The sequence below is a fragment of the Salmo salar genome, chromosome 04 (assembly GCF_965601325.2).
Source record: "Salmo salar chromosome 04, fSalSal1, whole genome shotgun sequence".
In the NCBI taxonomy this organism is placed as follows: domain Eukaryota; kingdom Metazoa; phylum Chordata; class Actinopteri; order Salmoniformes; family Salmonidae; genus Salmo; species Salmo salar.
This window is the reverse complement of record NC_138294.1, coordinates 53,605,348-53,633,083: the sequence shown is the minus strand read 5'-3', so window position 1 is coordinate 53,633,083 and position 27,736 is coordinate 53,605,348. Positions and strand designations below refer to the sequence as shown.

Here is a 27,736-nt window from a genome sequence, read left to right as displayed (position 1 = left end):
ACCTTCAATGTTATGTCATAATTATGTAAAATTCTGGCAAATTAGTTCACAACGAGCCAAACTGTTGCATATACCCTGACTCTGCTTGCACTGAACGCAAGAGAAGTGATAATTTCCCTAGTTAATATTGCCTGCTAACATGAATTTCTTTTAACTAAATATGCAGGTTAAAAAAAGATACTTCTGTGTATTGATTTTCAGAAAGGAATTGATGTTATGGTTAGGTACATTTGTGCTTTTTTCGCGAATGTGCTTTTTTTAAATCATCACCCGTTTGGCGAAGTTGAATTAGGCTGTAATTCGATGATAAATTAACAGGCAGCGCATTGATTATATCCAACGCAGGACAAGCTAGTTAACCTAGTAATATCATCAACCATGTGTAGGTAACTAGTGATTGTGAAGATTGATTGTTTTTTTTATAAGTTTAATGCTAGCTAGCAACTTACCTTGGCTCCTTGCAGCCACAAGGTCCTTTTGACGCTGCACTCGCGTAACAGGTGGTCAGCCTGCCACGCTGTTTCCTCGTGGATTGCAATGTAATTGGCCATAATCGGCGTCCAAAAAGGCCAATAACAGATTGTTATGAAAACTTGAAATCGGCCATAATTATGCCAATTAATCGGTCGACCTTTACTTTTAAGAGTCACCCATATTGAAAATATGTAGAACAATAAGACACCCTATAACCCACACACTCATGTATCAATCTGATTGATGGATTGTTTTGTGCAATAAGCAGGCTCAAGTGTATAACTGTGGCTCCTTCCACCTTCAACGAATAGGCAAAGAGGGCCAACCATGGAGAATAGTAAGACACTTCATTATTTCTATAACTACGCTATATTGTTTGTCCTCGTGTGCCCATTCATGTTTTTAGGCATTAAGTACCCTGCAGCCACTTAGTGTGGTGTGGACACCAGGTGAGGCCACACAGATTCCTGTTGAACACTGTCTCTTCAACTACCTTATTTTCTCAATAACAGTCTCGCTCCTTCACTTCATCCCTCTCTCCTCTTCTCCCTAAATCCACTAGGTTATATCATCTGTGTCGGTGAACCCATCCCGCATCTGAACTGGCTACATAGAGGGCACTTGGTCAGGTCAACAGGAAGTAATATTAATAAAGAGATGCTTTACATTGAAATACAGATAGAGATGCACTAGTCCCAGAGTCAATGATCAAAGGTCAGTTTCGCATTTCACCTGATTATTATGATGACTAACAATGTTAGAATAAAAAATAAAAACTAGGCTTAAACATGCAGATATGTTTTGATGTAACAGAGGATGCCAACCCCCAGTCCCATCATCGCCACCTCACCCGCTCTTAAGATAACCTTCAGGCCGACTAGAGACACTATTATGTAATTGTGATGAACTGAGAGAATATTTGGGTAGCACTGTAATTCATGAATCATATGCTGCCTTCCCTGCTCCTATGTTCTTACCTCTTTTCCCTTTCTGTCTTTTCCACCTCTCTTGCCACCTCCTCTTTCTTCCTCTGTTTTTATAATGCACAACAGATGTGCATTGAAGTACAGATTTAACTTGTTTTTATAATATTACAATTATATTTATAATGCATGTATTTATAACACTTGGATAATTAACTTCTTTCAATAAAGCGTTTCATTCTCTACTGGTTGAAATTAAGTCTCATTTGATGAAATACTACACCTATCCTGTGTTTATCACCTCAATGCAGATGAAGGGCATTAGATATTGAGATTAACCGGTTTTAGGCTATTTACATGATGCATAGGAAGTGTAGTGTACTGTTTTTTAAAATGATATTTCTGTATATATGAATTACAAATCAGCCTTTAACTAGTTAAATCCTTTTTCTAGTCTATTAGTTACAATGTATAACCATTGATGTCCCAGGACCAAGATTGGTAAACACTGTTGAAGTGTTTAATTGTAATGCAGACACATCATCATTCAAAGACTGGAATTTGATACTCCTGGTATTGGATATGACTGAAAAATAATCTCAAAGACACTCATACCTGAACTGCACCTTTATTTGCCAAGGTAGAATACATGATCAGTGAATATATTTAATGTACAGGCTACAATGTGGGGATGGATGTCATGCATGGTAATAACTACATGTATATAAGATTTGCATCCTTGGCACAAAGTTATATTATATTCTACTCAATCCATAGGCTTCATTAAAATGTCATTCAGACTGTTTTCAAGTTTATACAACTGGCTATGATAGCTGAGGTTCATAGCTAGGTTCTGAACTAATATGTATACCAAACGTTTGGGTCCATACACAGATCAGCTAGATAGCTAGCTACACATCCATAGGCGTACAGGTACAGTTGAAGTCGGAAGTTTACATACACCTTAGCCAAAAACATTAAAACTACGTTTTTTTACAATTCCCGACATTTAATCCTAGAAAACATTGCCTGTCTTAGGTCAGTTAGGATCACCACTTAATTTTAAGAATGTGAAATGTCAGAATAATAGTAGGGAGAATGATTTATTTCAGCTTTTATTTCTTTCATCACATTCCCAGTGGGTCAGAAGTTTACATACACTCAATTAGTATTTGGTAGCATTGCCTTTAAATTGTTTAACTTGGGTCAAACGTTTCAGGTAGCCTTCCTCAAGCTTCCCACAATACGTTGGGTGAATTCTGGCCCATTCCTCCCGACAGAGCTGGTGTAACCGAGTCAGGTTTGTAAGCCTCCCGTCTTGCCAAAACTATAGTTTGTTAACAAGAAATTTGTGGAGTGGTTGAAAAACGACTTTTAATGACTCCAAACTAAGTGTATGTAAACTTCCGACTTCAACTGTATAAGTAACAAATAAAAATCTTTCCAGTATAATTTATTCATATGGGCAAATAAATTCCATGGTAACAGAGTAATGCTGAGACTCAGATTTTTCACTTTAAAAATGTATGTCAAACAAAAACCAATGATTAAAAATGTAAACAAACCATACAACTTCTATGCACAAGGACTACTTTTAAAGGTCCAATGCAGCCCTTTCTAATCACAATATCAAATAATTTCTGGATAACAATGAAGTACATTACTGTGATTTAAAAAAAAAAAGTGAATTGTAAAAATAAACAAAAATAGCTTCTTAGCAAAGACACATTTCTCAAGTAAGAATTTTGCTAGGGCTGTCTGGGAGTGGTCTGAGTCGGGAGGGGAAAACTCAAAACTAGCTTTTATTGGCAGAGAGGTTTGGAACTATTTCTTATTGGTCTATTAACTAATTTACTGCCTGGTGATGTCACCAGGAAGGCCAAAACTCCATCCCACCATAACAGGCTGAAATTCCAGGCGGTCTTTTCAAACAGCTCTTACACTAAAAGGGCATTATCATAATTTCCACAATTTCACAGTATTATTCTAATCTTATAGTGTGGAACTATATATAAAAACACAGGAAAATCATATTGCACAGTTTCCACAGAAAATTTGACAAAAACACATTTACTTGACAAACACTGCAGATGCAAAGTTTGGTAACAGAATGACGGCACAAACTTCATGAATAGTCATTATGTTACCAAACGTTGCATCTGCACTGTTTGTCAAGTAAATGTGTTTTTGTAAAAAAAAAAAACTGGAAATTAAGTAGTAGTATGCATAAATAATATATCCACAGGAAAGTATAAATAGATCAACTTTTCAAAGTACTCATAGTGCATAGAACAAATTCCTATTTACAATGACGGCCTAGGGACAGTGGGTTAACTGCCTTGTTCAGGGGCAGAACAACATATTTTTACCTTACGTGTTTCGTGCACGTGTTTACATGGTTCTGCACATGCTTAAGGTGATAGCAATGTAAATGTACTACGAGAGCATTGAAAAGTTAATTAGATTACACTTTCCTGTGGATATACCGTCTCACATTACTACATGCAAAAGGATAAACTGCACAGACAACCGGTGAAATAAGTTAAACTATAATTTGAAAGTGAGAGGAAGTGATTGTGAGTTGGCAGTTACAGTGCGTTCGGTGTGGTGCATACCTTGGATTCATCGAACGTATGCATCAAACTGTTTGGGTTGTCAAACTGTATGCGTAGACGGTTGAAGCTCGATCACACCGAAAGAATCCTTGCGCAAAATAGTATGCACCATCATCTGGACATGTATGCAACAAAAGTTCAACATTCACCTTCTGCTAACGTTACCATTTCTGTCAAGCCGCATACGTTTGCCTATCCGTATCAGGTTACCCTCTGATATCTGGAACAGGACTTGGCATTGAGTTCGACGATTGTTTATTATAGTTATCCATGTTTGGCTTAACTAAATTCCACAAGTAATACTTTTGAATAAAATATTACAATGTCGATGACTCTTGCAGTGGCGATGTAAACATACATGACTTCCGGGTTAAATCACATGACAATGACGTAGCTAATTTAAAGGACCAGGGTGTGTACTATTTGCCAGAGACGAACAGGTTGGTTGTTTAGCAACAAAACAAAACCGACTCGTGCAGTAGAGTTCCTCGACAAAAACATAAAAATTAATGTGTGATTTCTTGAGTTATCCTAGAGTAATTCTGACTATTTTGAGTAAGTGGCTACTGCATCTCAAAATGGACAAACCGTACTATTGACGTGTTATTCTCGTTCTTCTTCTTTTTCCGCTGAGGTTTATTGGCAGACTCATAAGGTGTATTGCCGCCACCTACTGTACTTTTTTTTTTTTAAATGAACAAATCATACCAATTATCAAAAATAAAATACCAAAAATAAACACAAACCAAATTCACCCTACTACCCTGAATTTCAAACAAAACTATTACTATTCAAAAAACTACTACTATTCAGATCCCTACACAAGCATAGGAACCTGGGAGGGGGAACCCCTGTAACATTTTGGCTGTGAAGTCCTGGAGATCCAAAAATCTATTTGCCGCCTTCACAATGATGTCTAGCTTCTTTGATTTTTGATTAGTTTGAGTAGTTCAATTTATCACCTGTGCTATAGACGCAACAAAGTCCACCTTCTTCACTATTAGTATGTCAGGATCCTTCTCCTGCATGGCATTCACTACAGACTGTGGGACATCCACTACCATCTCCTCTCTACTCACTCCTTCAGGTATTTTCACTGCCTCCTTATAGGAGACATGCTGGATCGCCCTGATCCTAGGTATTGCGACCTCCTTCATCCGTACAGGGCACTCTGGGAACTTGGGAATGTGATTCCCATCACAATTACAACAACATACTTCATCTGACTCTTCAACTACTACATATTTATTCATTCAAAAAACACTTGCTACGAGTCCAAACTTTTTAGAATTATAACACTGCAACGGCATCTGTTCATACAGTCTCACCGCATATCTCACATACCCAAGTTTTACATCAGTTGGGAGAATCACTTCACCCAAAAACTTTTAAAAGCGATATGCTTTGCTCCTTCCTTCCGTCTATCATTCGATTCAATCGACACTCGTCTACCACTCCTGGAATGTTATTCCTAAACCACACAGACTCTATGTTCAACAAAACACCAGAGATGACACCTTTAACCGGTGCCCTACTCTGAAAATCTTAGCTTTCCACATCATACGTTGACATCTTGAGCCACAGAGCTTTCTCTTTTTGCGCTTTTGACACACACGAAATCAGCATCATACCGCTCCTGGTCACAAGAACCAATTCCACTTTACGCAAACCGTATTTTTTATTTGTTTATCTTGTTTTTCAAGAGAATGTCATTTAAGGGAGTATGTGAGCACACTCGTTTGGTTCGGCTTGCCAAGTTCCGCTAGGTGCCAGCCGAACTGAAGCATGCTGACGCCTTTAGACTGTTGACAACATGTACACTAATATTTAGTCTCCAAATGTTTATTGAACATATAAATACATTTGCACAATGAGCACTTGTCTGTCAAATACTGTATGTTGTTACAGTTGTTGTTCAGGTTTATGCCTGTTGCCACGAGCAGCATACGTGGTAGGAGCATGAGCACAGCGGTTTGTGTCTCAACTCTAACACCAGAGGAAGATGCCTGTGAAAACTTTAACAGTTTCCTCTTGTCTCTCTTTAATGTATTCTGTTTAACAGGTATGTAGTGTACACAATCACATTATCTATAGGAAATGTTACAGTCGAAATGGTTATCCGAGTGATACTTACCTTTTTATGTGGAAATTGAAAAGTTTAAATGTATAAATTGATCGAGTGAAAATGACCCTTACAAAAAAAGATTGCAGTTTTGAAACTGCAGTAAAAGTGCAGTAATTGCAATCGACTGATATTTTGGACTCAGTAATTGCAGAATAACTGCACTCTAACTGTAGTTGAATTGCATAATTACTGCAGTAAAAAAATAATAATTGGAATGCACTATTTGCCACATACTGCATTTGTACTGCACTCAGACTGCAATCTTTTTTCAAAGTGATCTCACCATAGAGATAAATGGGTTAAGCTAGGCTAGTTAATAGAATAATATTAGACAAAATGGCGCCTGCTAATATTCAAGTTTGAACGTTTGGTTAATATCTCCTCTAATATAATATTGTGGTTTCTTTTCTACTTCATTTATACCTTTATTCATTTTTATGATAAATACATGATAAATACTGCAAAGGTATATTTTGAAATTGAAGTTAATGTATTAGTAGGACTATTTTAAATACAGAGGCTGTATTATATTGCTGCACTTAAAGTACTTTATAAGGTCTCATGAGTTTCTAAAGGGAAAACAAGTTGAATGTATTTCATTGTGGTTTCTCATGTGAATTTGTTTTAGAATATTGGAATAGTAATTTGTACACATGACCTTTTTGAACTTTAACTAGTAAAGAAAACATGATTGAGTGCTTTATCAAATGAAAAGTGAATAAACACTAGAGGAATACGCCTGTTACAACTTCAACTGTTTCCTCCTGTCTCCCTTTTATTGGTTCTGTTTAACAGAAACACAACATTATCTGCATTTTAGTTCCCGCCACATGGGACCTGTAACATCAACATAGACATGACATCAGTCAAAACACCTCAAAACAAGACATGGTATCAATAACAAGATACAACAAGCTGAAACGAGTCACCTACGATTCCCCACATGGCGGCTTCTTGTCATTTGTTGATAGCCATCTGACCTTTCAGAATCATAACAACACATGCCTTCCGGCCACGTTGCACATACATTATTTTTGTGAAGTTGTCAGCCAACCAGTCTATAGAAACCAAGAGTTGACCAAGTCAATGTAGCCTGGGTACCAGTCAGTCTGATTAGCTATCATTCCACTCCTTGTCATGTTTGTCATGACAATTTCATCAGGAGTTCAATTAAGAGAGCAGAAATAGACTGGCACACAGGCTAAAGTCAATAGTTTTGACATGGCATATTTTTTATTTGTGCAGTGCCAATCAGTGTTCTTTTAACCATGTCTATGTTTCTAAAATAGGATCATTTTATTCACCAACATTGTTGTCCTATCAAATACTGATAACTTTGTTTCTGACTATCTCTAGCCTACAGATGCACTCACATGATGACCTGATGCTTGAAAAGTCACAGTAATACTGTACAGTATTTACAAACATGGTGCCTCTGGATTTAGAAACTCTGTGGTAAAGGTCTTCACGGGTCCAACCAAACCTGATATACTGAGCGGGTCCGGGTCCAAAATTCTAACTTGTTCCTCGGGTCCGGGTTGGGTACTGTTTGATTGCCATCGGGTCTCGGGTTTATGTAACTACAGTTGATAGACCCGAGTGAACCCGAATGGACCCAACCAGGCTCTGCATAGTCTATAGCATATTTATTTTACACTAATAAGGGGAATTTATTGACTTATCAAAGGCCTAGCCAACATATAGAGACATTCGTTAACCAGAAGAGCAACTTGATGATAAACATAATTTTTTGTCACTCGGTCCAATCAGGTCTGGTCTACACACCAGGACCCATTTGGGTCGGGTCTAGGTTGGGTTGTTCTCAGGTCCATTCGGGTTCTGATTGTTCTGATTGTTCTTGGGTCCGTTTGGGTCCAGGTCCCCAGTTTTTATTTTTTATTAACAGGTCCGGGTCTGATTGTCTTCGGTTCTATTTGGGTCCGGGTCCAACTTCTTGGACCCATGAAGACCTCTACCCTACACCACTCTCACAACGATAGTATAGGATGAAAGACAAGCGGCAAGCAGAGGTCATAGCAATATGCACATGGCAGGATTAGAATATTTATTTTCTTTAATTCAGTTCTAGTTCCCCTTGAGAGGGTGTGATGAGTGATTAAAGTCAGATGACATCACCAGAAATGTGTTGTGTCTGTCAACTGGCTTGTGAAATCCAAATAGATGAGACGAGTCCCACAGTTAACATTTCAACAACTTCTGAATGAATACTGCTTATTTGTTGTACACCCCTCCTTTTATAGCTACGTGAGATGAATTGCAATTAGTTTCACAATGTTCTGTACTGTGAATCATCAACCCCAAGGTGTCTTTGCAGCAATGTCCCAACGCCCCTTGTATTAAGTCCATTATGCATAATATGGATTTTTCCTTCATTCAGCACTGGAATAAGATGAGATGTTCTGGATGACTGTGTGATAACGCTTTTGGTAGCCAATGTGAGCAAGAGCTTTAAACAGGTCAACATTCCCAAAGCCGCAGAGTCAGACGGATTACCAGGACGTGTACTTAAAGCATACGTGGAACAACTGGCAAGTGTCTTCACTGACATTTTCAACCTCTCCCTGACTGAGTCTGTAATAACAACACGTTTCAAGCAGACCGCCATAGTCCCTGTGCCCAAGGAAGTGAAGGTAAACTGCCTAAATGATTACCGCCTGTAGCACTCACGTCGGTAGCCATGAAGTGCTTTGAAAGGCTGGTCATGGCTCACATCCCAGAAACCCTAGACCCACTTCAATTCGCATATTGCCCCAACAGATTCACAGATGACGCAATCTCAACCGCACTCCACACTGATTTCCCACCTGGACAAAAGGAACACCTATGTGAGAATGCTGTTCATTGACTACAGCTCAGCGTTCAACAGCATAGTGCCCACGAAGCTCATCACTAAGCTAAGGACCCTGGGACTAATCACCTCCCTCTGCAACTGGATCTTGGACTTCCTGACGGGCCACCCCCAGGTGGTAAGGGTAGGCAACAACACGTCTACACACTGATCCTCAACACTGGGGCCCCTCAGGGGTGTGTACTTAGTCCCCTCCTGAACTCCATGTTCACCCACGACTGCGTGGCCAAACATGACTCCAACATCATCATTACGTTTGCTGACGACAACAGTGGTAGGCCTGATCACCGACAACGATGAGACAGCCTATAGGGGGGACGGTCAGAGAACTGGCAGTGTGGTGCCATGACAACAACCTCTCCCTCAATGTGAGCAAGAGAAAGGAGCTAATCGTGGACTACAGGAAAAGGCGGGCCGAACAGGCCCCCATTATCATCAACCGGGCTGTAGTGGAGCGGGTCGAGAGTTTCAAGTTCATTGGTGTCCACATCACCAACGAACTATAATGGTCCAAACACACCAAGACAGTCGTGAAGAGGGCACGACAAAACTTTTTCCCCCTCAGGAGACTGAAAAGATTTCGCATGGGTCCCCAGATCCTGAAAAAGTTATACAGCTGCACCATCGAGAGCATCCTGACCGGTTGCATCACCGCCTGGTATGGCAATTGCTCAGCATCTGACCGTAAGGCGCTACAGAGGATAGTGCGTACGGCCCAGTACATCACTGGGACCAAGCTTCCTGCAATCCAGGACCTATATAATAGGGGGTGTCCGAGGAAAGCCCATAAAATTGTCAGAGACTCCAGTCACTCAAGTCATAGACTGTTTTCTCTGCTACGGCAAGCGGTGCCAGAGCGCCAAGTCTAGGATCAAAAGGCTCCTTTACAGCTTCTACCCCCAAGCCATTAGACTGCTGAACATCTAATCAAATGGCCACCGGACTATTACATTGACACCCCCCCCCCCATTTGTTTTGTACATTGCTGCTACTCACTGTTTATTATATATGCATAGTCACTTCATCCCTACCTACATGTATAAATTACCTCAACTAACCTCTACCCCTGCACACTGACTCGGTACCGGCACCCCATGTATACAGCCTCGTTATTGTTGTGTTATTGTGTTACTTTTTGTTATTTTTTACTTTAGGTTATTTGGTAAATATTTTCTTAGCTCTTCTTGAACTGCACTGTTGGTTAAGGGCTTGTAAGTAAGCATTTCACGGTAAGGTCTACACTTGTATTCGGTGCATGTGACAAATAAAGGTTGATTTGATTTTAGATAACTTAAAATCGAAATTACAGGTTACAACTTTTAGCTGGGACTGATGAGGGACAATATCACTGATGAGGTCAACTGTTTCTATCTCATTACCTGTATGACGCAGCAGTGTCTTGCTTTAAACTCTTTTGGCAGTTGTTTTGCTTCATATACAGTTGAAGTCGGAGGTTTACATACACCTTAGCCAAATACATTTAAACTCAGTTTTTCACAATTCCTGACATTTAATCCTAGTACAAATTCCCTGTTTTAGGTCAGTTAGGATCACCACTTTATTTTAAGAATGTGAAAGGTCAGAATAAGAGTAGAGAGAATGATTTATTTCAGCTTTTATTTCTTTCATCACATTCCCAGTGGGTCAGAAGTTTACATACACTCAATTAGTATTTGGTAGCATTGCCTTTAAATTGTTTAACTTGGGTCAAACGTTTTGGGTAGCCTTCCACAAGCTTCCCACAATACATTGGGTGAATTTTGGCCCATTCCTCCTGACAGAGCTGGTGTAACTGAGTCAGGGTTGTAAGCCTCATTGCTCGCACACACTTTTTCAGTTCTGCCCACAAAATTTCTATGGGATTGAGGTCAGGGCTTTGTGATGGCCACTCCAATACTTTTACTTCCTTGTCCTTAAGCCATTTTTCCACAACTTTGGAAGTATGCTTGGGGTCTGCTTGGGGTCATGATGTCACCTATTTTGTGAAGTGCACCAGTCCCTCCTGCAGCAAAGTACCCCCACAACATAATGCTGCTACCCCCGTGCTTCACGGTTGGGATGGTGTTCTTCGGCTTGCAAGCCACCCCCTTTTTCCTCCAAACATAACAATGGTCATTATGGCCAAACATTTCTATTTTTGTTTCATCAGACCAGAGGATATTTCTCAAAAAAGTACAATCTTTGTCCCCATGTGCAGTTGCAAACCATAGTCTGGCTTTTTTATGGCTGTTTTGGAAGAGTGGCTTCTTCCTTGCTGAGCGGCCTTTCAGGTTATGTCGAGATAGGACTCGTTTTACTGTGGATATAGATACTTTTGTACCTGTTTCCTCCAGCATCTTCACAAGGTCCTTTGCTGTTGTTCTTGGATTGATTTGCACTTTTCGCACCAAAGTACGTTCATCTCTAGGAGACAGAACGCGTCTTCTTCCTGAGCGGTATGACAACTGCGTTGTCCCATGGTGTTTATACTTGCGTACTATTGTTTGTACAGATGAACGTGGTACCTTCAGGCGTCTGGAAATTGCTCCCAAGGATGAACCAGACTTGTGGAGGTCTACAATTTTTTTCTGAGGTCTTGGTTGATTTCTCTTGATTTTCCCATGATGTCAAGCAAAGAGGCACTGAGTTTTAAGGTAGGCCTTGAAATACATCCACAGGGACACATCTCCAATTGACTTAAATTATGTCAATTTGCCTATCAGAAGCTTCTAAAGCCATGACATCATTTTCTGGAATTTTCCAAGGTGTTTAAAGGCACAGTGAACTTAGTGTATGTAAACGTCTGACCCACTGGAATTGTGATACAGTGAATTATAAGTGAAAGTATCTGTCTGTAAACCATTGTTGGAAAAAATACTTGTGTCATGCACAAAGTAGATGTCCAAATCGACTTGCCAAAATTATAGTTTGTTAACAAGAAATATGTGGAGTGGTTGAAAAACGAGTTTTAATGACTCCAAACTAAGTGTATGTAAACTTCCGACTTCAACTGTATATGCTCTATGAAGTAATCTCTGTACAACTTATAAAGGACAACTTTTTTAAATATCTAATGTCTCAGAATTTTACAATACAAACTTCTCTGTAGGCTCAAAAATATGACACAAAGAATGATATACTGGTTACGCAAAAAACAACAACATTTGAACACTGAACAAATTTGATCAAAAACATGTTATAGCCTATGAAAGCATGACATTTATCTTGTGCCCTTTCATGTTATTTTAAAGGAAGAAATGAACAGTAATTAGCTATTCTCCATCACCCTTACCTGTGTGCTGTTTGACACTATGTGTGATGGTTTCAGTGGCGATTTTAACATGTCAATCATGGTGGGGGAAAAATAAATAAAGTTGATGCATTCCAGCAAAGCCACAACACAACACTAAACAATACATTAATTGCACTATAACGGTGAGTGACAAACGGTACCCACAAACTGTTAAGGCCTACATAAAGCCTTCCTAACAGCAGTCCCAACATCTTACCACTGCTACACCTGGCTATCAGCGGAGCCTTGTCTGGCAGTGAAACAGTTAATTCAGCCTCATTTACTGCCTTTAAAAAAAACATGGCTCACTTGCTTAAACAAATGTGGTTTCTAATGACAATTGAGATGTACAAACTATGGCATAAGGGGATGACAAGCGGATAAGAGGCAATCCGTAATTCGATTAAGACATTAATCAGCGAGCTATGATGGGCGTAACGTTAGTGAATATAACTATTTGTTTAGCACTTTTGAAATGTACAGCGACAGAATTCAGAACATGGGCCGTTCTTACAGTATTCTCCCTGTACACCAAGTCAGAACCGTAGGATAAATAAAGGAACCGTAGGATGCATACAGTATAAGCAGACAATGAAAGCTCTTACAATATTTGATGATTACATTTCTCTAAAACAGGTTATAGGCTACATGTGCACCACCAAGTCAGAACAGTAGGTGAAATTAAGAGGGGTAAATAGACCAAATTATTAGGGTGAGGCACATGGGCTACTAACATTTTACTACACAACATACACTTAGTATTACTTTCTTAGCTATAGTATACATATCTCCCTGGCATATTGCATAATTTATGCAGCAGCATATAATACATTTTTGGACTCAACTTGTTGTGATCACTTGAACAGGAAGGTGGCACGGCGAGTCTTCGTGGGCAAATTTTGTCATCAAAGTCTGGCATTCTCTGGATTTATGGTGCTTTCAAAACAACTATACTGGAGGCCAGATTTAGAACACCGAGTTGGATGACCATTCAAAACGTATTTTCCCAGTCGGAGCTCGTTTATTCCCGACTTGCCAGTTGTCTTGAAACTCACTGAAGTCAAGTTAACAGCCGTTTTGAGCGTGGCACAAATCATGTTTCATTGACAGCATGGCCAATGTTGAATGTTTATCATTTTAAACTTGGAAAAGAGCCCCTTAATACCAGATTTGGGACCACACAACCACTGTCACTGATTTCTTCCAAACCACTTGTTGAATTTGCGATTTACAACTTGTTGTGTAATGTCCAATGGCCAATGAGCATCGATACGTTTTATCTATAATTTCTCTTCATTATTTCTCTTCATATGACAAGGATTAAAAAGGATTTGCCAGTAGATTGTCGACTTGATTCACGATGATGACTGCTAGCTAAGATTGTGAAAGTATGATGCTGACATGATCAGTCCAATCAAAGCTACTGTACATATAATGTGATTTGATGTAATTTTATCTGTGGCCAATGACCTTAAGTCTTCTTGGATGAGCACTTCTAATGTAACACCTGAAGGGCTAGAATTTAAGGTCTCCTCTTCCTCTTGGCAGTAACGTAAAGTCCCCATGAGTGACAGAACACTGAGCCAATCACAGCGCAACGCTCCGTATTTTCTGTTGGCTTGCCCCACCACCACAGAAAGCACTGAGCTAGGCTGAAACACCTGCATTTTGGAGCTGCCTTACTCAAGAAAACAAAAAAGAGACCATGTTTGTATGCGGCTTTAATAACTCAATTGTATATATTATTTTTACCTTGTTTGTAAATTGATATGTGACACGTATTAATGCTAAAATAACATGCAAAACAGGCCATTTTTGCTAGAAATGTGGGGCTGAATGACGGCTCGCCACTGGATGGTTTATTTGTTCTTTTAAATCCCTCAGTCCAACACCTGTAGCCTTACATAAAAATTGTTTGATGGGTACACAGCAGTAAGAGGATGTGTATGTTTTCCTTACAAAAGTTCTGATTGAGAAACCCGTAGATGACAGCATTGAGACAGCTGTTGAAATAGGCCATAAAGTACCTGGTGACAAAGACCCACTCTGGGATATTTGCTGCCACCATTCCCGAGTTAATGGCCAGTGCCAGGCCAATAATGTTTAGTGGTCCCCAGCCCACCAAACATTAGGAACACCACAAACATAGTCAAGAAGTTACTTTAGTTTCTGCTTGTCATCTGGTTTCACCCGGATGATAAACACCCAGATCCTCAGGTAGCAGTAACAGACCACCGAGAGGGGCACCAGGAAGTGGATCAGCACCAGAGATGGTCTAGTAGGAGCTGACAGTCTGGGTGAAGGTGCAGGAGTAGAGGCGTGGGTCATACTGCAGAGCCCACTAAGAAGTTGAGCACTGTGGCCATGGCAGTGAGCAGCCAGGTGAGGCCCATGTAACAGCAGGTGTTCCTGGTGCACAACATGTGGTCATAGTGCAGGCTGTGGCAGATGTACCGGTTGATGGAAATGGCCAAGATGTTAAAGACAGAGCCAATGATACTGAGGCCTATGATGAAGCCACTGAGCTGGCAGTGCATGTCCCCAACGATCCAGTCATTGTGGAAGATGGACAGGAGAGCCAGGGGGTAGGGGTACACTGCCACCACGTCTTCTACCAACATCCTCACCAAAGATGTTTCCTACAAGAGACAAAACAATAATTTTAGTGGTCTAACTTAGTAAATATAAACATACAGCCATATTAAATATGTCTGGCTGTTCCAGTGCATACTAATATCATGGCCAGACAGTTACTGCGTAATATTTAGAGACACTTGTTGGATTCAGCGCATGTGACAAATACATTTGACTTGAGACACAGTCGTCTGGTTTCACAAGACTAGGTGCATACTAATATAGTAGTATTTGTTCAGGTAAACTTGAGCAGCAAATCAATAACCTAATTTTAAAAATGTCTAATCCAATGGGACAAAATGTACTGAGCCAATTGAAGCAAAATAATTTCCTGCTGTGGACTCTATGTCATCAGTTTGATTTATGGAGCATGATTCCTCCTGGCAGGAGTAGCGTCTGTCTCTCTCTCTCCCTCTGATGACCAATGTCCAGCCAGAGAAACACACACTTCTCAATAATAGAATTGTCTTGACTTGATAATCCTATCCACTTTGCCCTTGATTTTATGTAGGTGCCATTCACCTTCTTTATGTAAACATCATGCAATTTGGATTGTAGATTCGTGTATTTTTGTAATTGACAGACAAATCTGACTTGTTACAAAGAATGGTGAACAAAAATATAAATGCAACAATTTCAAAGATTTTACTAGGGCTGTCCCCGACCCCAAAAAATATTGGTCGACCAAGAGTAGTCTGGTCTATCGACCAATTGACTGGTTGAAGTTTTAAAACGTGTATTTTTCCATACATACACACACCCTATGTGTTTTAATAAAAACAACTATATGTAGGCTACTAAGCTTGTCTGATGCTTTAAGCACGCTGTCATTAAATAATTAAGACACACACAAATTACTCGATGGAGCCAGAAATCAAGATAGCCTAACCAGAAGAAAATAAACTGTTCCCAAATCTCCTCCTCCAGCTGCTGCTGGGCTTTGCAGATTCTGCTGTTACGCTCGAAGTTGCCAGTAATAGGCTACACCAGGGGTCAGCAACCTTTTCCATTTGGAGTGCCAATTTATCTTACCGTTTCTACCGATCTGCATGCCAGTTATGATTTTCATATGCACATTTTCATGGAACAGTTTTATTTATTTTATAATAAAGTCTTATCTCAAAATCATTGTCATATGATTAATAAAAATGTGATCTATGAAAACTATACAAATCTAGATACAAATCTAAAAGTAATTTATATTGCCATTGCCAACTATGTAAAAATAGCCTACAAAAATAGCCAACATATAAAAACATTGCGGCCTGCAAGTAGAAAATATCCTAATAAAATTAAATCACATTTGCTATTCATGGTCTGTCTGCAAGGAACTTGAAACATTATATCAACTATCAACTTGTTAAAGCCAAAGCTTGCATATTCTGGACCCTCAGTGTTTCCTGCACCAGTGAGCTCAGGACAGACACAGCTGTAAGCCATTTGCACAAGGGATAAGATCTTACTTTGCTACCTGACGGCTGTAAGCCATTTGCACAAGGGATAAGATCTTACTTTGCTACCTGACGGTTTTTTACTTTTTCATTACCGTATATTTTTACTTTTTCCCTCAACTTTTTTCATTCAACTTTTTCACCCCAGAGGTTTTATCTGGACATGGTTCGTCAGGACTTCAAACAGCCGAAGCTAAGTAACATTAACATGATGCCTTCTAATTGCAGTCGTTGTACCTATAATATACAGGAGAACGATCGCCTTACGGCAAGGATAGCTGTGCTGCAAGCCCAGCTTCAGATGCGATCGTTAGGCAAGGGTAATTTCAGTGTAGGAAAGGATGAAACAGCGTCTGTGCCACCAGTAAGTACAGATAGTAACGTTAGTATAAACCCCCTCGCACGGTCCCCGCAGCCGGACATCTTTCTCATGGCTTCTGGAGGGAAACGCTGTAGGAATGCTCAACCGGTGTCGCTTATTAAGCCGACAGAAACTTTCAACCGGTTCTCCCCATTAAGCGAGTCGGAGGCCGAGACTTCTCTGGTCTCTACTCCTCCCGTTGTGGGGTCTGAGATGCCGACGGCTCCCACCATTAGCTCTGACAAATTGAAAACCCTAGTCATTGGCGACTCCATTACCCGCAGTATTAGACTTAAAACTAATCATCCAGCGATCATACACTGTTTACCAGGGGGCAGGGCTACCGACGTTAAGGCTAATCTAAAGACGGTGCTGGCTAAAGCTAAAACTGGCGAGTGTAGAGAGTATAGAGATATTGTTATCCACGTCGGCACCAACGATGTTAGGATGAAACAGTCAGAGGTCACCAAGCGCAACATAGCTTCAGCGTGTAAATCAGCTAGAAAGATGTGTCGGCATCGATTAATTGTCTCTAGCCCCCTCCCAGTTAGGGGGAGTGATGAGCTCTACAGCAGAGTCTCACAACTCAATCGCTGGTTGAAAACTGTTTTCTGCCCCTCCCAAAAGATAGAATTTGTAGATAATTGGCCCTCTTTCTGGGACACCCACAAATAGGACCAAGCCTGGCCTGTTGAGGAGTGACGGACTCCATCCTAGCTGGAGGGGTGCTCTCATCTTATCTACGAACATAGACAGGGCTCTAACTCCTCTAGCTCCACAATAAAATAGGGTGCAGGCCAGGCAGCAGGCTGTTAGCCAGCCTGCCAGCTTAGTGGAGTCTGCCACTAGCACAGTCAGCGTAGTCAGCTCAGCTTTCCCAATTGAGACCGTGTCTGTGCCTCGATCTAGGTTGGGCAAAATTAAAAATGGCGGTGTTCGCTTTAGCAATCTCACTAGTATAAAGACCTCCTCCATTCCTGCCATTATTGAAAGAGATTGTGATACCTCACATTTCAAAATTGGGTTACTTAATGTTAGATCCCTCACTTCCAAGGCAGTTATAGTCAATGAACTAATCACTGATAATAATCTTGATGTGATTTGCCTGACTGAAACATGGCTTAAGCCTGATGAATTTACTGTGTTAAATGAGGCCTCACCCCCTGGTTACACTAGTGACCATACCCCCCGTGCATCCGGCAAAGGCGGAGGTGTTGCTAACATTTACGATAGCAAATTTCAATTTACAAAAAAAAAAACAATTACGTTTTCGTCTTTTGAGCTTCATGTCATGAAATCTATGCAGCCTACTCACTCACTTTTTATAGCTACTGTTTACAGGCCTCCTGGGCCATATGCAGTGTTCCTCACTGAGTTCCCTGAATTCTTATCGGATCTTGTAGTCATAGCAGATAATATTCTAATTTTTGGTGACTTTAACATTCACATGGAAAAGTCCACAGACCCACTCCAAAAGGCTTTCGGAGCCATCATCGACTCAGTGGGTTTTGTCCAACATGTCTCTGGACCTACTCACTGCCACAGTCATACTCTGGACCTAGTTTTGTCCCATGGAATAAATGTTGTGGATCTAAATGTTTTTCCTCATAATCCTGGACTATCGGACCACCATTTTATTACGTTTGCAATTGCAACAAATAATCTGCTCAGACCCCAACCAAGGAGCATTAAAAGTCGTGCTATAAATTCTCAGACAACCCAAAGATTCCTTGATGCCCTTCCAGACTGCCTCTGCCTACCCAAGGACGTCAGAGGACAAAAATCAGTTAACCACCTAACCGAGGAACTCAATTTAACCTTGCGCAATACCCTAGATGCAGTTGCACCCCTAAAAACTAAAAACATCTGTCATAAGAAACTAGCTCCCTGGTATACAGAAAATACACGAGCTCTGAAGCAAGCTTCCAGAAAATTGGAACGGAAATGGCGCCGCACCAAACTGGAGGTCTTCCGACTAGCTTGGAAGGACAGTACCGTGCAGTATCGAAGAGCCCTTACTGCTGCTCGATCATCCTATTTTTCCAACTTAATTGAGGAAAATAAGAACAATCCGAAATTTCTTTTTGATACTGTCGCAAAGCTAACTAAAAAGCAGCCTTCGCAAATGGAGGATGGCTTTCACTTCAGCAGTAATACATTTATGAACTTCTTTGAGGAAAAGATCATGATCATTAGAAAGCAAATTACAGACTCCTCTTTAAATCTGGGTATTCCTCCAAAGCTCCATTGTCCTGAGTCTACACAACTCTGCCAGGACCTAGCATCAAGGGAGATACTAAAGTGTTTTAGTACTATATCTCTTGACGCAATGATGAAAATAATCATGGCCTCCAAACCCTCAGGCTGCATACTGGACCCTATTCCAACTAAACTACTGAAAGAGCTGCTTCCTGTGCTTGGCCCTCCTATGTTGAACATAATAAACGGCTCTCTATCCACCGGATGTGTACCAAGCTCACTAAAAGTGGCAGTAATACAGCCTCTCTTGAAAAAGCCGAATCTTGATCCAGAAATTATAAAAAACTATCGGCCTATATCGAATCTTCCATTCCTCTCAAAAATTTTAGAAAAAGCTGTTGCACAGCAACTCACTGCCTTCCTGAAGACAAACAATGTATACGAAACGCTTCAGTCTGGTTTTAGACCCCATCATAGCACTGAGACTGCACTTGTGAAGGTGGTAAATGACCTTTTAATGACGTCAGACCGAGGCTCTGCATCTGTCCTCGTGCTCCTAGATCTTAGTGCCGCTTTTGATACCATCGATCACCACATTCTTTTGGAGAGATTGGAAACCCAAATTGGTCTACATGGACAAGTTCTGGCCTGGTTTAGATCTTATCTGTCGGAAAGATATCAGTTTGTCTCTGTGAATGGTTTGTCCTCTGACAAATCAATTGTAAATTTCGGTGTTCCTCAAGGTTCCGTTTTAGGACCACTATTGTTTTCACTATATATTTTACCTCTTGGGGATGTCATTCGAAAACATAATGTTACATTTCACTGCTATGCGGACGACACACAGCTGTACATTTCAATGAAACATGGTGAAGCCCCAAAATTGCCCTCGCTAGAAGCCTGTGTTTCAGACATAAAGAAGTGGATGGCTGCAAACGTTCTACTTTTAAACTCGGACAAAACAGAGATGCTTGTTCTAGGTCCCAAGAAACAAAGAGATCTTCTGTTGAATCTGACAATTAATCTGGATGGTTGTGCAGTCGTCTCAAATAAAACTGTGAAGGACCTCGGCGTTACTCTGGACCCTGATCTCTCTTTTGAAGAACATATCAAGACTGTTTCAAGGACAGCTTTTTTCCATCTACGTAACATTGCAAAAATCAGAAATTTTCTGTCCAAAAATGACGCAGAAAAATTAATCCATGCTTTTGTTACTTCTAGGCTGGACTACTGCAATGCTCTACTTTCCGGCTACCCGGATAAAGCACTAAATAAACTTCAGTTAGTGCTAAATACGGCTGCTAGAATCCTGACTAGAACCAAAAAATTTGATCATATTACTCCAGTGCTAGCCTCCCTACACTGGCTTCCTGTTAAGGCAAGGGCTGATTTCAAGGTTTTACTGCTAACCTACAAAGCATTACATGGGCTTGCTCCTACTTATCTTTCCGATTTGGTCCTGCCCTACATACCTACACGTACGCTACGGTCACAAGACGCAGGCCTCCTAATTGTCCCTAGAATTTCTAAGCAAACGGCTGGAGGTAGGGCTTTCTCCTATAGAGCTCCATTTTTATGGAATGGTCTGCCTACCAATGTGAGAGACGCAGACTCAGTCTCAACCTTTAAGTCTTTACTGAAGACTTATCTCTTCAGTAGGTCCTATGATTAAGTATAGTCTGGCCCAGGAGTGTGAAGGTGAACGGAAAGGCTGGAGCAACGAACCGCCCTTGCTGTCTCTGCCTTGCCGGTTCCCCTCTTTCCACTGGGATTCTCTGCCTCTAACCCTTTTACAGGGGCTGAGTCACTGGCCTACTGGTGTTCTTCCATGCCGTCCATGGGAGGGGTGCGTCACTTGAGTGGGTTGAGTCACTGACGTGGTCTTCCTGTCTGGGTTGGCGCCCCCCCTTGGGTTGTGCCATGGCGGAGATCGTTGTGGGCTATACTCGGCCTTGTCTTAGGACGGTAAGTTGGTGGTTGGAGACATCCCTCTAGTGGTGTGGGGGCTGTGCTTTGGCAAAGTGGGTGGGGTTATATCCTGCCTGTTTGGCCCTGTCCGGGGGTATCATCGGATGGGGCCACAGTGTCTTCTGATCCCTCCTGTCTCAGCCTCCAGTATTTATGCTGCAGTAGTTTATGTGTCGGGGGGCTAAGGTCAGTCTGTTACATCTGGAGTATTTCTCTTGTCTTATCCGGTGTCCTGTGTGTATTTAAATATGCTCTCTCTAATTCTCTCTTTCTCTCTTTCTGTCTTTCTCTCGGAGGACCTGAGCCTTAGGACCATGCCTCAGGACTACCTGGTATGATGACTCCTTGCTGTCCCCAGTCCACCTGGCCGTGCTGCTGCTCCAGTTTCAACTGTTCTGCCTGCGGCTATGGAACCCTGACCTGTTCACCGGACGTGCTTGTTGCACCCTCGACAACTACTATGATTATTATTATTTGACCATGCTGGTCATTTATGAACATTTTAACATTTTAACATCTTGACTATGTTCTGTTATAATATCCACCCTGCACAGCCAGAAGAGGACTGGCCACCCCTCATAGCCTGGTTCCTCTCTAGGTTTCTTCCTAGGTTTTTGGCCTTTCTAGGGAGTTTTTCCTAGGGAGTTTTTCCTAGCCACTGTGCTTCTTTCACATGCTTTGCTTGCTGTTTGGGGTTTTAGGCTGGGTTTCTGTACAGCACTTTGAGAATATCAGCTGATGTACGAAGGGCTATATAAAAATAAATTTGATTTGATAAGAAGTAAATCGGATAGGCCAATTTTCTGAAGATTCCACTGGATCAGAGCATGCCATTTATTTCCCTTTCACACTGAATGGTTATCGACAGGGAGAGAGCTGGGAAGAAGTCATTCTCAATGGATGTAAAAACAGACTTTGTTTACTTGCTGTTTGAGGTGAAGAAAAAATTACTTTGATAAGCTTCACAGTTCATTAGTGGTGGTGAGTTAAGACAATCAGAAATACTATCAGATCCCCAAATGGGCACATTCCTAAGCCTACATTTGTGCACAGGCCAGGAAGCCTAGGTCTATTTCTATGCGTAGTCAGGTGCAGATCCTTACTCAACATTGACAGGAGCATTCCAAACAAAACACAATTAATACATATACAACTCGTAAATGGAATGAAATAAACCCAAACTTCTTTTGTCACAAGTGTAGCCTAGGTTGTGCACTCTGCAAACAACGTGTCCACTTAGACAGTGAGAACTGTAAAAGACTGTAATACTAATATACTGATCAAAAAAATAAAGGGAACACTAAAATAACACATCCTAGATCTGAATGAATGAAATAATCTTATTAAATACTTTTTTCTTTACATAGTTGAATGTGCTGACAACAAAATCACACAAAAATAATCAATGGAAATCCAATTTATCAACCCATGGAGGTCTGGATTTGGAGTCACACTCAAAATTAAAGTGGAAAACCACACTACAGGCTGATCCAACTTTGATGTAATGTCCTTAAAACAAGTCAAAATGAGGCTCAGTAGTGTGTGTGGCCTCCACGTGCCTGTATGACCTCCCTACAACGCCTGGGCATGCTCCTGATGAGGTGGCGGATGGTCTGCTGAGGGATCTCCTCCCAGACCTGGACTAAAGTATCCGCCAACTCCTGGACAGTCTGTGGTGCAACGTGGCGTTGGTGGATGGAGCGAGACATGATGTCCCAGATGTGCTCAATTGGATTCAGGTCTGGGGAACGGGCGGGCCAGTCCATAGCATCAATGCCTTCCTCTTGCAGGAACTGCTGACACACTCCAGCCACATGAGGTCTAGCATTGTCTTGCATTAGGAGGAACCCAGGGCCAACCGCACCAGCATATGGTCTCACAAGGGGTCTGAGGATCTCATCTCGGTACCTAATGGCAGTCAGGCTACCTCTGGCGAGCACATGGAGGGCTGTGCGGCCCCCCAAAGAAATGCCACCACACACCATGACTGACCCACCGCCAAACCGGTCATGCTGGAGGATGTTGCAGGCAGCAGAACGTTCTCCACGGCGTCTCCAGACTCTGTCACGTCTGTCACATGTGCTCAGTGTGAACCTGCTTTCATCTGTGAAGAGCACAGGGCGCCAGTGGCGAATTTGCCAATCTTGGTGTTCTCTGGCAAATGCCAAATGTCCTGCACGGTGTTGGGCTGTAAGCACAACCCCCACCTGTGGATGTCAGGCCCTCATACCACCCTCATGGAGTCTGTTTCTGACCATTTGAGCAGACACATGCACATTTGTGGCCTGCTGGAGGTCATTTTGCAGGGCTCTGGCAGTGCTCCTCCTGCTCCTCCTTGCACAAAGGCGGAGGTAGCGGTTCTGCTGCTGGGTTGTTGCCCTCCTACGGCCTCCTCCACATCTCCTGATGTACTGGCCTGTCTCCTGGTAGCGCCTCCATGCTCTGGACACTACGCTGACAGACACAGCAAACCTTCTTGCCACAGCTCACATTGATGTGCAATCCTGGATGAGCTGCACTACCTGAGCCACTTGTGTGGGTTGTAGACTCCGTCTCATGCTACCACTAGAGTGAAAGCACCGCCAGCATTCAAAAGTGACCAAAACATCAGCCAGGAAGCATAGGAACTGAGAAGTGGTCTGTGGTCACCACCTGCAGAACCACTCCTTTATTGGGGGTGTCTTGCTAATTGCCTATAATTTCCACATGTTGTCTATTCCATTTGCACAACAGCATGTGACATTTATTGTCAATCAGTGTTGCTTCCTAAGTGGACAGTTTGATTTCACAGAAGTGTGATTGACTTGGAGTTACATTATGTTGTTTAAGTGTTCCCTTTATTTTTTTGAGCAGTGTATATTGAATGAATTAACAATTTGCCTCATGCAGCGCGACACATCTCCTTAGCATAGTGTTGATCAGGCTGTTGATTGTGGCCTGTGGAATGTTGTCCCACTCCTCTTCAATGGCTGTGCGAAGTTGCTGGATATTAGCAGGAACTGGAACACGTGGTCATACTCATCAATCCAGAGCATCCCAAACATGCTCAATGGGTGTATTTTTTTATTTTTATGCATTTGGCAATGTTCAATTAATTTGCACAAAACGAACAAACAAAAGCATTCACTGTCAAAGTTTATACATGTAGGCCCTTCATATATACGTTGCATTCGGGAAGTATTCAGACCCCTTAACTTTTTCCACATTTTGTTAAGTTACAGCCTTCTTCTAAAATGCATTAAATTGTTGTTTTTTTTACCCTTATCAATCTACACACAATACCCCATAATGACTAAGCAAAAACAGTTTTTAGACATTTTTACATAAGTATTCAGACCCTTTACTCAGTACTTTGTTAAAGCACATTTGGCAGCAATTACAGCCTCGAGTCTTCTTGGGTATGAAGCTATAAGCTTGGCACACCTGTATTTGGGGAGTTTCTCCCATTACTCTTTACAGATCCTCTCAAGCTCTGTCAGGTTGGATGGTGAATGTCACTGCACAGCTATTTTCAGGTCTTTCAAGAGATGTTCAATCAGGTTTAAGTCCGGGCTCTGACTGGACCACTCAAGGACATTCAGAGACTTGTCTCGAAGCCACTCCTACGTTGTCTTGGCTGTGTGCTTAGGGTTGTTGTCCTGTTGGAAGGTGAACCTTCGTCCCAGTCTGAGGTCCTAGGCACTCGGAAGCAGGTTTTCATCAAGGATCTCTCAGTACTTTGCTCCGTTCATCTTTGCCTCGATCCTGACTAGTGTCCCAGTCCCTGCCGCTGAAAAACATCCCAACAGCACGATGCTGCCACCACCATGCTTCACCGTAGGGACGGTGCCAGGTTTCCTCCAGACGTGACGCTTGGCATTCACACCGAAGTGTTCAATGTTGGTTTCATCAGACCAGAGAATCTTGTTTCTCATGGTCTGAGAGTCCTTTAGGTGCCTTTTGGCAAACTCCAAGTGGGCTGTTATGTGCCTTTTACTGAGGAGTGGCTTCCGTCTGGCCACTCTAACATAAAGGCCTGATTGGTGGAGTGCTGCAGAGATGGTTTTCCTTCTGGAAGATTCTTCCATCTCCACAGAGGAACGCTGGAGCTCTGTAAGAGTGACCATCTGGTTCTTGGTCACCTCCCCCGATTGCTTAGTTTGGCCTGGTGGCCAGCTCTAGGAAGAGTCTTAGTGGTTCCAAACTTCTTCCATTTAAGAATGATGGAGGCCACTGTAGTCTTGGGGACATACAATGCTGCTGACATTTTTTGGTACCCTTCCACAGATCTGTGCCTTGACACAATCCTGTCTCGGAGCTCTACAGACAATTCCTTCGACCTGAAGGCTTGGTTTTTGCTCTGACATGCACTGTCACCTTTGGGACCTTATGTAGACAGGTGTGTTCCTTTCCAAATCATGTCCAATCAATTGAATTTACCACAGGTGGACTCCAATCAAGTTGTAGAAACATCTCAAGGATGATCAATCGAAACAGGATGCTTCTGCTCAATTTCGAGTCTCATAGCAAAGGATCTGAATACTTATGTAAATAAGGTATCTGTTTATTTGTAATACATTTGCAAAAATGTCTAAACCTATTTTCACTCTGTCATTATACGGTATTGTGTGTAGATTGATTAGGAAAATGTTTTATTGAATCCATTTTAGAATAAGGCTGTAACGTAACAAAATGTGGAAAAGTGAATGGGTCTGAAAACTTTCAGAATGCACTGTAGGCTACGCGCAGCACTTCGTTTAATTCAACGAATCAGTTCTTGTTTTCTTGCTCAAACCTTGCGCAATACCTATCAAACTCAGACATTTCTCTCAAAACATAGGTATGTCGATTCGCACGGGACTAGTATTATTTTTTTTACATTTTACCAAGATGGCATAGCAGTCAGACGTCTTTTGTCCTCGTCTTGTCATGTCCCGTGTATATATATTTACTTATTTTCTTCGCATATCTTTTTATATATTTTTTTCTAAAAAACTCAACTTCAAAACTCTCCTGCAACCCGCCTCACCAATAATAAAAAAACCAAAAAAAAGTATTATTCACCTCAAATCTGAAATCCACAACAGAAGCTAGCCAGAAGCTAGCGTTAGTATTCAGCTAACCACGGCTGGCGGTCATCAGCTATCCCTTAGCTCGAATAGCTATCGCCAGTTTTGTACAGCGCGACTCAGACCAGAGCATACCGAACGTATTTTTCTCTCCATATCCCCGGATTTCTATCGCAAGCTCTGGACATTTACACCTGGATCCTGCAGCTAGCTAGCTGCTATCCGAGTGACTATTGGCTGACGTCGGTCCCAGAGCAAACATCAATTATTCCAAAGCTAGCCAGCTTAAGAGTTCCATCAGCCACTCCTGGGCTACAATCACCTATCCGGACCCGTTTCACTGCCGATGCGGAGCCTCACCGGGCCTTCATGACTGGACTACCGACGTTATCTGCCCGAGGGAGTTATCCAACTGGCCCCTCCGTCGCAACGTAACCTGAACGCCCATCTGCGGCCCGCTAATCGTTAGCTGTCTTATCGGCTGCTATCTGAATAGGTCTATCGGACAATTTTCTTGGGCCACTATAACTATAACTATTTTGCCAATTGGATTGGTCCCCTCTACCACACGGAACCCCACTAATCTACAGACGGAAACGCACGAGGTGGCTAAAAACAGACCTCCCTCCATCTTCTGCCAGCTTGCTACCTATGGCCCGGCTAGCTGTCTGAATCTCACTGGACCCTTATGATCACTCAGCTAAGCATGCCTCTCCTTAATGTCAACATGCCTTGTCCATTGCTGTTCTGGTTAGTGTTTATAGGCTTATTTCACTGTAGAGCCTCTAGCCCTGCTCATTATATCTTATCCAACCTTTCAGTTCCACCACCCACACATGCTATGACATCATCTGGTTTCAATGATGTTTCTAGAGACAATATCTCTCTCATCAGTACTCAATGCCTAGGTTTACCTCCACTGTATTCACATCCTACCATACCTTTGTCTGTACATTACACCTTGAAGCTATTTTATCACCCCCAGAAACCTGCTCCTTTTACTCTCTATTCCGGACGTCATAGATGACCAATTCTCATAGCTTTTAGCCGTACCCTTATCCTACCCCTTCTCTGGTCCTCTGATGATGTAGAGGTGAATCCAGGCCCTGCAGTGCCTAGCTCCACTCCCATTCCCCAGGAGTTCGTGCCTGCATAGGCCTTTCTTCAACCGCCACCGCTTGTGGCTCTGGCCCTTGGGGAGCCCACAGAGGCTGGGGCTCGGGTGGTAGTGGTGGGGGAGGTCCATCCGGTGGCATCTCTGGCCTGCATGTCTGTTTTGTGTGCATTCGTATTCCTCAAGGGGCAGGGACTTTTCTGAGGCGGCTGGCATGCCAGCGTGATCCATTGCTCAACATGAATGTGGCGGGCCCCAGTTGTCGACTGACCTGCAAGGGGTCCGACCAGAATGAGGCCATTTTGATGCACCGCTGAGGCCGTCGGGCTCGGACCCAGTCAGACACTTGGATGATCGACTTCTTCACCCTGTGTGCCTTGTCAAAACGCTGTTTCATTGCTCTTTGGTGCCTGGTCATTGCCTGCTGTTCTTGGGTGCACCTAGTCGCCGGTTCTGCTACTCTCTGTGTTCTGAGTCTGTCCAGTGGCAGTTCCATCTCACAACCTAGCATGAGGGATGCCGGGGAGACCTGTGTTGTTGTGTGTTTGCTTGCTCTGTAGTGCATTAGCGTTTGATTCAAAGCAGTTTGGAACGTGCACCCCTGGACCAGGTGCGCTCTGATGCCGTTCTTCAGCGTTTGGTTGAAGCGTTCCACCCCTCCGTTAGCTTGTGGGTTGTAGTAGG

The 27,736-nt window shown here is 42.2% G+C and overlaps 2 protein-coding genes across 5 annotated transcripts in view; both read right to left on the bottom strand.

The window, feature by feature from the left end:
- The window catches only part of LOC106603298 (neuronal PAS domain-containing protein 2), a 93,493-nt gene extending 88,942 nt beyond the window's left edge, over positions 1 to 4,551 (bottom strand). The window contains exon 1 of one of the 4 annotated variants that reach the window (XM_014196792.3): positions 4,013 to 4,551. The gene's annotated coding sequence lies outside the window, so the exon portion shown is untranslated. The remainder of the gene's footprint in view (positions 1 to 4,012) is intronic. The other 3 variants (XM_014196796.3, XM_014196799.3, XM_045717030.2) reach the window with 3 other exon arrangements.
- Positions 4,552 to 11,907: 7,356 nt separating this feature from the next.
- LOC106603297 (melatonin receptor type 1C) overlaps positions 11,908 to 27,736 on the bottom strand; it is a 33,531-nt gene continuing 17,702 nt past the window's right edge. Inside the window, 3 exon segments of the mRNA XM_014196791.3 lie at positions 11,908 to 14,546; positions 14,548 to 14,613; positions 14,615 to 14,916. Of these exon segments, the coding sequence (XP_014052266.2) occupies positions 14,435 to 14,546; positions 14,548 to 14,613; positions 14,615 to 14,898 (462 nt within the window). The 5' untranslated portion in view covers positions 14,899 to 14,916 and the 3' untranslated portion in view covers positions 11,908 to 14,434.